At 28.9% G+C, this 13,992-nt stretch overlaps 1 protein-coding gene across 1 annotated transcript; it reads left to right on the forward strand.

Annotated features, from left to right (window-relative positions):
- The first annotated feature begins 4,649 nt into the window (after positions 1-4,649).
- On the forward strand, positions 4,650-7,135 carry LOC106321056. Its single transcript, XM_013759373.1, has 9 exons — positions 4,650-5,009; positions 5,104-5,371; positions 5,454-5,568; positions 5,637-5,761; positions 5,996-6,077; positions 6,178-6,289; positions 6,373-6,536; positions 6,607-6,727; positions 6,797-7,135. The coding sequence occupies exons 1-9, from the start codon at positions 4,650-4,652 to the stop codon at positions 7,133-7,135; spliced, it is 1,686 nt and encodes a 561-aa protein (XP_013614827.1).
- The last annotated feature ends 6,857 nt before the right edge of the window (positions 7,136-13,992 follow it).

The following is a 13,992-nucleotide window of genomic DNA, read 5'->3' on the forward strand; positions in this document are numbered from 1 at the left end:
TTATATAATTTTGTAATCATTTGAATGTGAGACTTTTAACAGTTTTAGTAATTTATTGTCGTTTTTAAAAATTCAAAATATAACATATACAGAAAAATCAATTTTTTTATTATATGGTTATTGTGGTTGTTTAATTTATTTAATAGTTTAATATTAAACAAATATGATAGAAGATACAATAATTTTTATCAAATCTTTATTATTCAAAATCATTAATTGCCATATATACTTTAGCCACATTAGGCAATTCCGTAAATTTTATTTAAGAAAATAATAAAGTACATTAATAATGAATTTATTGTTAATTTAATAAATAGTTTATTATATAATTAGATAGACCAACATATTTCTCTAATGATTCTAATAATCATCCTAGTGAAGACACGTGGCTACAAAAAGAAGTTGTAATGTTTCTCAAATAATATATAGGGGATAGGTTGGTCCATCTTAACTTATATTATATTTTTTATTAAACTAACTATTGATTTGATAAATAGTGTACAAAATAATATTCTCGCACTTTCCTTAAATAAAAGCTACAGAATTTCCTAATATGATTAACGTATATATGAGAATTAATGATTATGAATAATAAATATTTGATAATAATGTTTGTATCGTACCTCTTTTTGTTTAATTTTATATTATTAAAAGATATTAAACAACCATATTATCCATATATTATAAAAATTACTTTTTTCTTATATGTTATATTTTGAATTTTTAAAACAATTATAAATTGCTAAAAACGTTAAATATCTCACGCTAAATTTTGTGATCAATGGTTTAACTTTTTGTTTTGGTAATAACAAGATACAAATGATCATAAATCGTATGAATATGAAGTCTCATTTACTAGACATTTATATTATATATTAATATAAAATTAAACTATATAACATAGGAAAATACTTAAATATGATAATTTCCAGACATTCGTAACATAGAAAAATATTTAAATATGATAATTTCTAAATTTGTATTGAAAACTTAATATTTAAATTTTGAATTTTGCATAAAAAAAATCGTACATTAGAAATTTTCTGTTTATCACATGAGTATGTATTCTCAATAATAAATATTTATATTAAATATATTATATATATATATTCATGTCATTGAAATTTAGTTATATACCATATAGAATAAATAAAATTATTGTTTTGATTTATTTACTAAAAAAGTATCATAAATAAACAAGATTTATTGTTTTGATTTATTTGTTTAGTCTAATTTAATTATATACATAATATAATATGTAAATGAATACAAATAAAAAATAATAGTGGAAAAATTATTTTTATATATAACATTCATTCCGCGCAATTGTGTGGGTTTTAAGCTAGTCAATAATTATTTCTAACTATCATTTGCCGTTACCTATAGTTGCAGGGAAATGAAAAAATAAAATATTTTTAAAGACAATATAAATATGCAAATAATTTTTATTTATTTATTCTTATGACTAGGATATTATAAATAAAAATAATATATATATATATATATATATTATATTTTAATTTATGTTATAAAAACTTTGAAACAAAAATATTTACTATAACTTTAAGACTTTAATATATATATATGAAATTTTTAGGAATAAAAGAAAAATCCTCAAACATTTTGACAACTTCGTAAAAAATTATGTTTTGGAATGAAAACATATTTTTAGACAGAAATTTAATTCCTTAAGAAAATGCATGCAATTTTAAAATAAAGAAAACATCATTATGAAAAGAAACATCATTGAACATTTTAACATCTTAAGCCCTTTCTCAAAAAAAAAAAACATTTTAACATCTTAAAATACAATTCAATACAATTAGAGTTACTATAATATTCGTAGATGATTTTTAAGATTAAAATGGTATATAAAGTAGATATGAACAAGCAATGCAATTCTATGATTATATTATTTTCTCTTAAGATCTTTGATTAAACAATGGATTTCGGTCTCCTTCTTAGTTTATTTGTGATCATTGTAGCTTTCTATTTATTTTTGTGTGTTATTACACTTATGATTTGTTATGTCCCACAACTCCTTGTACAGAGGATTAAGAGTTGCAATGGTTCTCAAACAAAAAATTACAATCATCAACAATGTTCACCACCAAAAATTATAATGGTTCATCACTTATAATTGCAATGTTTCATTTAAGCAGTTGCATATATTCATAAAAACAATTGTAATCTACTCTATTAAAATATAATTATATTTTATCGACAAAATTTTGGACTATCAAAATAGTTATAATGGTCCAACTAAAATTGTTTTTTTTTAATAATATAAGTTCAAAAATATAAGTATTATAGCCAATCAAATTTTTTTAAGTTTTAAACTATTACTAGATCTCGACCCGCGCAACCACGCAGATTTTTGTTTTCATTTATTTTTATATAAACATTTTGTTTTCAATTCTAAATTGGTATATATTATAATATATATGTGTCTATCAATTTTAAAAATATAATAAGTTTACGGTATATTTTTTTCATTGAATAGATTGTTTCAAACTTTCACATGTATTTGTATCTTCTTCTATATATATATTTTCGAATTATTATTTCATTATTAAAATTGTAACTATATATATAAAGATTAGTAAAATATTGTTTTATTGTCATATTCAAAAATAATGTAACATTTCACAAATTTAGAATGTTTTTTAAAAATTTAACTTTTCGTTTCACATATTTATATTATCGAGTAAATAATTAAAAATTTAGTTTTTGTTTAATTTTTAAAATAAAATATATAGTTTAAAATTTGTTTTCATTGGTTTAAGGTAGTAAAAATTAATCATTGTTAGATAATATGATTTTTTATTATTTTAAAAAAATCTTCATAATTTTAAAATTTAACATCGACAAATATTTAAATAATTAACATATGAAGGTATAATATTACAACATTAAATTATATCTATTTAATTTATACTATATATAAATTCAATGGATCATCTATTGTTTAAATCTCATTATTGATAGCCCAATAAAAATTTCTTGTAGACCCAAAATTTAAAAGATAAGATTAAAGATTAAATGTAATATAACTTTCTAATGAATAGGTCCATTAGGTTCATTTTAAAAAACATCACACATGAATCAAAATTCAAGGTTGTGACTTATGTTTTAATATATAAGATTTGATTGTTTTTGAACCATCCTAAATTTTCTCAATTAAAATAAGATCATAATATTTATATATAAAATAAAAAAAATTTATATACATATATATAAGTATCGAAATCTATTTATATAAATAACTTATATAGTATCAATATTTATAACAAAAAAAATCAGATTTCTTATATCCACATCAAATGCACGTGTAATAATAAATATTTAAATATTCTAAAATTCTCTATTTTAATAAAATAATAATATCTCTATATCAAGAAATCATATTTTAGAAATATATATATATATAATTAAAATATTTATTTATTTATAATATATATTTATAGTTATGTAAGAAAAAATCAGATTTCTTAAACTATAACAATTATACATTTAAAAATATGTATATCTTATAATCTAAAATGAAAACTGCATTTATTTATTATCTATTTTTATGTATTGTTATATAAAATATTAAAAATGTATATTTTAAAATAAAATAACTATAATATATTTTATCGCAATTTTTAAATTATCAGAGTAATTTTTAAAATGAAATATTTTATATAAATTTATATCAACAAAATTACATATAAATTTTTCATCATTTAAACTATGTAAAAATCTAGATTTTTATGCAATCTATAAACTATAAATATTTTTTTCTTATTTTTTAGTGAGAAACCATCATATGAGTATTAAATGTTCTTAAATATTAATTTATTTCAATTTCAAAAAATAGTATATCTCACACATTTAAAAATAGGGATCCGAAAATGCAACTTAAAATATTTATTCATATAAATAGTATATAAGTGTCTGTGAAAAGTTTTGAAACTAATAATACAAAATAGAACTGGGAATTTATATTCAACTCAATTAAAATTTAAAGTCAAACTTTGTAAAGACTTGTTTACAAGTTTTATAAACTTAAATAATTAATTTTGATTTTGAAAAAAGAACATAACCCATGTTTCTAAAATAATTTATTTTCACAAATTTAGAAAAAAACATATCATGCGTTTTTAGTGCGGATAGTATCCTAGTATTTCATATAAACGTTACAAAAATCTAACTCTATTAAAAGGACAATATGGAGCCTTCTTACGTATGCCACATAGGATTGGAAATTCGACCAGTAGTATTCAAGCAATGAGACATGTCATCCGTTCATTACATGATTTGGGCTTCGTCCGTTCATTACATGATTTGGGCTTCGTCTTTCTTATTTTGCATTTCGTTTTGGGTTTCTTATTTTGCATTCTTTTATTTCCCGATTAGGGCTTCTTCCCCTATCTCTGTCGACACAATTCTCTCTTCTGTCGTCGATGAACATGCCGTTCTTCGCTCACCTTTCGTCTTCCAGATCTTCCCTTTCTCTTCTCACCGGAACCGTTTCAACGCATACTTTCACCTTGATTGCTCCCAATCAATGGATTCTTTTCATCTTCCTCTCCATTTGTCTATTTATAAATCTCTACACTTTTCCTTGATTAAAATTGATATTCCTCTCTCATACAAAAGTCCCGATGGAGCCTAAAGGAAACTCATCGATCTCCGGCGATCTCAAGACCAACAAGAAGACCGTCGCCCCCTTCCCGACTCCAAGGCCAAGCTGGAAGTCTACCGGTTCATCCTCCATCGTGATGAAACCTAACGGGAAGTCTCCTGTTTCGTCTGCTCCCTCTTCCGCGCGTGGCGATCATGGGAAGTCTCCTGTTTCGTCTGCTCTCTCCTCCGCATGTGGCGATCAAGTGATGCTCTTTAGAGATGTTTCACTCGGCCCACACGAAGCAGACTTGAGGTTTCGACTGATTCATTTCTGGGAGGCTCGAAATCCAAACTCGAAAACGCTCATTGGACAGGAGATGCTCCTCATAGATGAAGAGGTTCGTTTGCGATTCATTTACTACTGATCCCCTTTTTAATATTGCTCTAATATTGTTAGATTTCTATTAATCGAGTATCTCAAATGATCTATAGGGGACTGTTATTCAAGGTTTTGTACCAGCGGGTCGGGTTGGGACATATGAGCTGGCTTCTGGTTCTGTTTATAAGCTAAGCAATTTTTTCGGCTCCAGAAACAAAGCTCAGTATCGGGTTACGGATCATAGCGCCACCATCACATTCGCTTGGAATTCTAAGTTATCGGTTATTGATAACCCTCCGGTTGCATTTCACGAAGATAGGTTCAGGTTCTACAGCTACAAGGAGTTTCAGGCCAACTGTGACCGCAAAATTGATCTTTACGGTAAGCACTGTTGATCTTTATACTTAAATTATTCGTTTTTTTCACCCAAATAACATTGTTCCTTTCAATTGTTCTATCTCAGACTATGTTGGCCACATGAAGCTGGTGAATGGGCATGCTATCACTGAATGTATGGTCCTCGACGAAGTTGACATAGCAGAGAAGCGACATCTATGTGTTCATGTTCAGACACATGGGTGAGTTTGTTCAAATATTAGACGCTTTTGTGTGTGTTATGTCTAACACATGATTTATCCTTGTGCAGCGGGCCAGTGATGAAACTCTATCTATGGGACCATGCTGCATCTGACTTCTGCGAGAAATTAAAGTCGTATGGAGGCACTCCAAGCGTTCTTTTGGTCACAACAGTAAACCCTAAACATCTTGGAGGTAAGCATTTCACTAAACTACCGGATTAAGTCACTAAAACTATATTGTCTCTCATCATTCGTCGTAATTGTTTGTGTACTCATATATAACGTAGGTGTGGTAATTCAAACTGAATTTTATTGAGACATCTTTACTGTTATTTGAGACCGTGGTATAACTCGTGCGCAATTTGAATCCTATTGTGGCATCGTTCACGTGTTGTATGGTAGTAATTAATTAATGTGTTGTGAACAGGAACCCTTGCTCTCACTTCGATGTCATCATCTCGAGTGTTTATGGATGCCGATGTCCAGCCTAGCAGGGATTATCTTGGCTGGTATGCATTTTGGTATTCAGTTAGATTTTTCATTGAACTACTATTTTTGTATCTCATGCGAACTCAGCACTGACATTTTTTGGTTTCCCCTTTTTCTCAGGTTGAGTTCCAACTCAGATATTGCTAACAAAATTAATGCAGAGATTGTTACTAAGCCTGAGATAGCAACTCTAGCGGAACTTTTCTCCTACATCAAACTGGAAACTGCTAAGGTACAATAGTTGTTCTGTTTCACACTCATTGTGTTATGCTTCATTGTGTATTAATATAGTTTATTTTATTTTCAAAATGGGAGGTTGCGTGGTTTGAATGCACAGCAACTATAGACGATGTCGTTCGTGGTTCCGCTTGGTATTATATTTCATGCGGTGGGTGTAACAGTAAAGCAGTCAAAGGGCCTACCTCACTGATTTGTAACAACAAGAAATGTGACAAAAGTGTTGTTACAGGCGTTGCTCAGTGAGTGTCCTATACACAGTTTCATCTATTTTTTTTTCCACCACTAATATCTAATCGCCTCTCATTGCAGATACCTCACGAGGATTAATGTTTATGATAAGAGTGAACATGCAGTTTTCGTGATCCTTGGTGACGCCGGCAGAGAGTTGACTGGGAAACATGCATCAGAATTAGTTGCCAGATACTTTGAGGTAATTTTTAACCTGTCTATACATAGCTCCAAGTTAGTTGAACTTACATATATTTTTCTTGAACGTTAGTGTAATGAGGGCGTAGAGGCTGATCAGTGCGTGCCGGTACCGCAGGCTCTACTCGATACAATAGGGCAGACACATAAATTCATTGTGAAAGTCTCCGATCATAATTTGACAGGAAAGACCCAAACCATTACTGTCACGAAGGTATTCCCACCAGAGGCTCCGCATCATGTAGATCTCTTGGAAGAACACTCTGTTCCATCAACATCTGATGATGTCTTGAAGTCTGTACGTGAGGAATCCGGTCCTATCAGAGGTCTTGATGGTACTGTGGGTGAGAGAGTTAGAAAAGCCTCTGCTGGTATGGAATCGGATGAAGCCAAACGTCCCAAAAGTGGCTAATACAGCTTTAAGAATTCTCTTATGCCGTGATTGATTTTGCTGCAGTTTAAGTTCTGTTTTTATGTTTACCATTTCTATCTTCAGACTTTTGTTCATTGCGTGCTTTCTATGTTTCTTTGAATACACTTCCCGTTTTATGGTTTTATATCTTTATAAGCAATTTACTCATTCTATTATGGTTAGTTTTATTTTCCCTTACTACTACGCATATATTCAGACTTTAAAATAATGAAGTCACTAGGATATGATTTTGTGATTATTACTGAACAACGTATATGTATGATCACATCCAATGCTAACGTCTTTGAAATTACATCAAATGCTATAATTTTGATACCTATGTTTTGAAATCGGAATAATAGAGAAATATTCACAGATTACTATCCCAAATTGTGAATATTACATATAACTTCATCTCAACACAATTAAACTAAGAGGCCCACCGAACAATGGCTCATTCGAACATATGTAGAAGCAAAACTATAAACACTCAAGTTGCTATCTTCACAAGCATCATTCCAAAACAATGCAAAGGTAATTGATTTATATTTAGTCCATTTACTTCGACCGCTCAATCAAATACATCAAGCACTACAAAGGGCGAGTAACATGTCAAGCTCCATCAAGACGAACCCAAGCCATAGAGAGAAGAAATAAAATCTCAACCTCTTCATACTCATGCTATTCATGTCCCACCAATTTATGTATTATGCTTCTATTTATGTATAAGCGCACCCAACATTCCATCTTTTCCTTCACAAACAATCATAACTAATATGTTAGACAGAAAATTAGTTTATATTATCACAAGGTTTCAATACTAAACACATTTTTTTAAAACCCAATTTCAGATTTATAAAAAAAAATTAAAACTAATAACGTAATAATTTTCTAGAAAATTCTAACTAACTATAATAACCCAATTAGATTATATGTAATGTATAATATTACCAGGTAATGTATAATTAAATTAAAAAACTATTACTCTAACAATATAATAATTATTTATATACATTATAATCAAATATTTTTTATCTACAGCAAATATATTTTTAAATTAGAAACCTAAATATCTGTATTACCTAATAAAGGAAAATATTACTTAAAAGTCCTAATATTACTGAATTAAATAGGGATTTTTAAATGAAATTAATAAAATTATATATATATTTAACTAATGAAAACAATGTAGTGAATTAATACTGGTGATCATAATACCATTAAATTATTTCAACTATTTCATAAAGATATAAATTATTCAAAGCCTCAGATGAGAATATCAGCACCCGAAAATATAACGGCACATATAACCATTTGCCAAAAATATAACAATATCTGAATCCAAAACATCAGAATACCAAGTTTAATTCAATTTAATCATATTATAGGAAAAAATCCGGGCGTAGCCCGGAAGACCCTCTAGTTCACTTAAAATCACCACAATCCTCCCATTTGTTGTACTCAGAGATTCACTAAATAGATATCACTTATATATATTAGATCTATGCATAAATGAAAATACATATATTATCGTAGATATATATCATAAAATAATTTAACTATCCAACAATTTAATTTTTTGTCTCGTTTGGATTCTAATGCAATTTCGAAGAGTTTGGGGGAAAGAAGAATAAGAATCATAATCAAAGAAGGTCCTGTTACGGATACAAATTAAATTAAAAGTTAACTTTGATATTGATAATGATTAAAAAATATATAGGATATATTCTCACGTAGCTTTAGATTAATTGTATATATTGGCCTCCAGAAAATTTATTTGTTGATGAGGAACAACTAGTTGCTCACGTTTTAGTTGAAGTAATTAAAAGATCAGATGTTAAACAATCCGATCTGAATGGTGTTTTCAAATATAAAAAAAAGGATTTTACTAAGGGAAAATTTGGAAAAATAACTTTCATTAGGATTAAATTTTGGAAACTAAACCATCTTTTATTGTTTTTGAAAAGTACACTTATATATAATTAAAATGATAATAATGTTAAGAACCAATTATGTGTATGTCTATTAAGCCCATTAAACCTATGTTCTATAGTTCTAGAATTCTAGCTTTTTATCTGTATATCTCTTATATATTAAAAGAGAAACACTGACTTTAATGCATTCACACTACGTTTGACATATGGCGCTCTCACAATAGTTTTAAAAAATTTACGCTGACGTGCCGCTTTAATAGAGCTTCTCCAAATTTTGTTTCCTTTTATTCTTAAAACCTAAGACATTACCTGAAATCATCATCCCCTCTCCTATCAAAATCGAAGCTTCGGGACTGTTGTTTACGTAAAATCACGAGACGTGTTTATTTTATTACTGTTATTTACGTTAAGTCACGAGACGTGTTTACGTGAACTCATCATTGGGAAGCTTTGGCCATCAAGCTGCAGAATAACATTCGCTTAGTTAAAGTTATTGTACGTGAAATCAAGAGACGTGTTTACGTGAACTCATCATTGGGCACCTTTGGCTATCACGCTCCAGAGTAACGTTCCTTTAAAACCTTAAACCTCTGTTGCATTAAATATCAAGATGAAAGTATAGCAGCTAAAGACGTGTGTGTTTCTGTTTGCATATATGCTATGACGGGACAGTTGACACAGAAGAGTGATGACTGATGTGTATAGCTATAACTTTGTGCAGCTATAAAGATTGTGTGTATATAAATGTCTATACGATATATATTAAATTATTTATGTTCATATTGTAAGCATTGATGATTTAGTTAGTTTTCTTAAAACAATGATTGTTATTGTTTTTTGGAATGCTTTTTTGATTTGCTATATAAGGCTACACCGAGACTAAGTGAAGATAAAGTGAAGCACTGTGTTGATCCAAAGCTAAAATGAGAGTATCCTCCTAAGTCAGTAGCTAAGGTACTACTTAACCATCCCAAATATCTGAATAATTGGATGATAATAACTCAGTTTCCATTTGTAATGTGGGCAATGCAGCTAGCAGTGGTGGCGGCATTGTGTGATGTGATATACATACCAAAACATACAAGTCTTATATTTTTTCATAGCCTTAGCCGTAAATGATAACCTGCCTTGCCCTTTTCGAACTCTCTTCTCGGATTGCTTTTATCTAAAGGTACATCTATTATCACCACTTAAATTACTTAGAACAGAGCAAAAAGAGAGTCCAACCAATATGTGTTTTTCTGTACGTATAAATCCATCTCCATGAGAATTCGTTTAGTATCAGGTAAGGCTCAAGTTTACGACAGGGATTAATCCGAAATCCCCTATTGTTTTGGTTAACACTTTTAAACCGGAATTCAATATCTGTTATTTTTATAACACAGAAATAAACACTGGGTCTTCTTTTGAAATCGATTTTCTACCTTGAGTGATTGGCAAGGTTTATTAGTGATATGGGATTTTCATATATTTTCAAAACTTTGGTTTATGGAAATATATACATAGTATTGTGCTGAGCAAGGCAAAAATATTTAACATTTAATTCTTTTTTTTTTCGTGTGATACGGCGTTAGTTGCATTAGGTTATTTGAACCTATATAAGACACACATATCATAACCCATCTTTCTTACTCATGTTCCTAAAAGCAAAAACTAAACGTTCTTCACTCATTCTTTTATCAGAATACCAGGATGGAGTTCATTTTAGTTAACACAGTGGACCTGGCGAGATTTTTTTTTTTTTTATCAGAATACCAGGATGGAGTTCACTTTGGTTAACACAGAGTTTGAACCTCTGACTTTTACTCAGCATTTACTTTAGAAACAGAAGTTAGAGTTTTATATACATCTAAATGCTAACTCTACAATGAATTACAACTTAATGCCTATGGAAAAGAAATCCTGATTGTGAGTGAATGCTACCGTAACTCACGTGCTAGAGTACACTGTACATCTGTGTTTTTGAGATCATGGAGAATCCAATGGGGACGAGATTAGCAAGAAAGTATTTTTGTTTTAAATTTCTTACTTACTTCTTTAGCATCATAACATTTAATATCTTCTTAATTTGGTGGTTTGAAATTTCTAACTAACCTAGAAGATTGTTTTCAAGTCTTATTTGATCCTAACATGGCAGAAATACAAAACTTTAAATCGAAGTAAGTATAATAGTTTTTTGGTAGCTCAAAACTAATAAGAATTTACGCTAATTTGTATATTCTTGTGTTTGTATGTCACATGATTCCTATGATAGCATAATGAATTCAGACTTGGAGAGTTGATCAACTTTGAAGACTTTTTTGCTTGCTTAATACTCTATTTTCATTTTACCTATTAATGTTGTTTTTCCCTCCAGAATTTTGCTAAAGAACTATTTATTATAAGTTTTATAATTATGCATCTTAATAAAATCAAGCTTTTTAGTTATAAGACTTTTATTTTTTAGAACCAAATCGTTGTCCACATTAAACTTATAAAAAATTTCACCCTATAACCAAATCGATGTCTACATTAAACAGCCCCAATGTTTTTTTATCTTATAAATAACGAAATTAATAATTTCATCCTGCGTAAAGCGCAGGTTATCACCTAGTATATATATATAATTAGAACAACCAATTCTATCTTTCTCTTGATTCACAACATCATATCAGCACGAAACTCTACCCGTTGAGAAAAATTCAAAACCCTAGTCATCCGACAAAATCTCAAACCAATATGGTTATCAGCCGACAGCTTTTCCAATCTTCAAGTCTTCGCTACTGATTGAGCGAGCAAAAATGCAAAACCCTAACTATGATTGGCAGATCTTAATTTTCTGATACAGCTCTGATCCTCGTCTTCATTATTAATTAAGATCTCTGTCTCCAAACACCTTCGAGATAAGTAATACTATCTCTTATTTATTTGCTATGGTAACCGCGATGATGCTTGTATTATACTTAATTTCATGTCATAATTATATCCTACTTCGCTTGTTAAAATCAATCGACATGTATGTATATATTTAATTTGTTTGTTTTAATTTGTTTGTAAGGCAGCATATTTTTATAGTTACTTGCTGGCAGTGGCCGATCGACGTCACCTCTACCTTTATATATATCATTGTTTTAGTTTTGATTCTTATTTGCATAAGACGATTAGTAGTATAATTGACTGCTCTTAGTGCTATGATATTTGTGTTCATGTTTAGTAATTAAATTCATATGGCTGAATAATAATTTTTTTTTCTGATTCGTAAAGGCTTGCAAGTTAGAGATAGATCTATTTAGTATTTTTAAACGTAATGGTTGTTGCTAAAATTAATCAAGCACTTGATGAATGTTAAATAAATTTTTAAAAAAACTGTTCTATATAAATTCTGATGGTTTGTATTGAGCTTATTATCTGATATTGAGTCACACAATGATTTAATTGACACATGCACACTTAAATAAAATCATGGCATATTAATAAGTTGCAATATAACAGTTTAGAGAATATCAACCAATATTCATTGGTTATTATTTGGTTTGCCATTCGTTGATTTTGTCAAAGTTTATTATTCTTATATCACTTGTTGTTATAACATGAAAGTTGGAAAACGATTTATAATCAATTATGTGGAACTTAACAGATGACTAAAATTCATAAGGAACATCAGCTTAGTGAATAGGTCGTATACTTCCTAATAGTTTATTGTTTGATTTGATTTTAGTTGCTTTTCTCTTTTAATTAAGCATCTTGGATTAATATTTTAAATTCATGACATGATTAATTTTATATTATTGATATTGATTCTTTTAAATAACGCTTTGATTTTATACGGTCATGATTTATATTCTAAACTTGCTTATTATTAATGATTTCTAATGAAATTTGATTTCTAGTAGAAATATTGATGTGTACTAACATAATAGCCATATTTATATGAGCAAGTTTATAATATTTCAGGATTATCTACTCATTATAAAAGAGATAATATAATATGAGATTATAAACAGCTGGAAAATATGAATGGTTGGATCTGTTGCCCTTCTCCTTATTAAGATAAGTACATTTTTATTTGTCATACTTTAAATACAAGGTAAATAAAAGTCTGATAAAGTAAAATACTTTACATGAAAGTATTAGTAAATTGATTGATTGAATTAACACCTTGTTAAATAGCATGACAACATTTCATTTAAATTATAAAAGCTGATGAGATTTTTCCATTTCTTATATTGTATATTTACTTATTGTTTATTTTAGGGAATGATATTTGTCGTTTATTAATTCTCCTCTAGCCGGATCAGTGTCAAGACGAGAATGCATAAATAATTTAACCTAGCAAGCGATTTCTATTTCAATTCAAGCATTCGGTTTTAATCAATCAAACAAGATAGTATTCGATTTTAATTTCAAGACATTAGGGTTTCGATCAAACAATCAATGCGACTTTAATTTGAAAATCATTCAATCGGTTTTATCAATTCAAACAACCAAATTCAAGAATGAGATTATCAATCCTAGCAATCGATTGCTATGTGATCAAATTCAATACGATTTTAATTAATCAAGGCTAGCATACTATATCCAAATATACAATCATTCAAACAATCAATTTTGATTCAAAGCATTAGATTTGGGTTTCGATTTTTATCTTAGATCGATCATTGGGGTTTTGAGATTCAAAACCATTAAGGTTTCGATTTTAATTGATCAAACAATCAATCTCGATTAGGGTTTGGGGTATCGAACTTATGATTACTCATTGGGGTTTTGATCTATTACCCTATGATTTTGATTTCAACATTAGATCATACTATTAGGGTTTGTAGTTCTTATGGTTTCGATTCTTATCAAACAATCAAATTCGATTATGGGTTCTCTTTAAGGTTTCGAATTACCTTAACCTCAAGTAGGGTTGAATGGACCACCAAAGAGATGAACCGCGAGCTG

Source organism: Brassica oleracea, unplaced genomic scaffold (assembly GCF_000695525.1).
Source record: "Brassica oleracea var. oleracea cultivar TO1000 unplaced genomic scaffold, BOL UnpScaffold01190, whole genome shotgun sequence".
Taxonomy (NCBI): Eukaryota; Viridiplantae; Streptophyta; class Magnoliopsida; order Brassicales; family Brassicaceae; genus Brassica; species Brassica oleracea.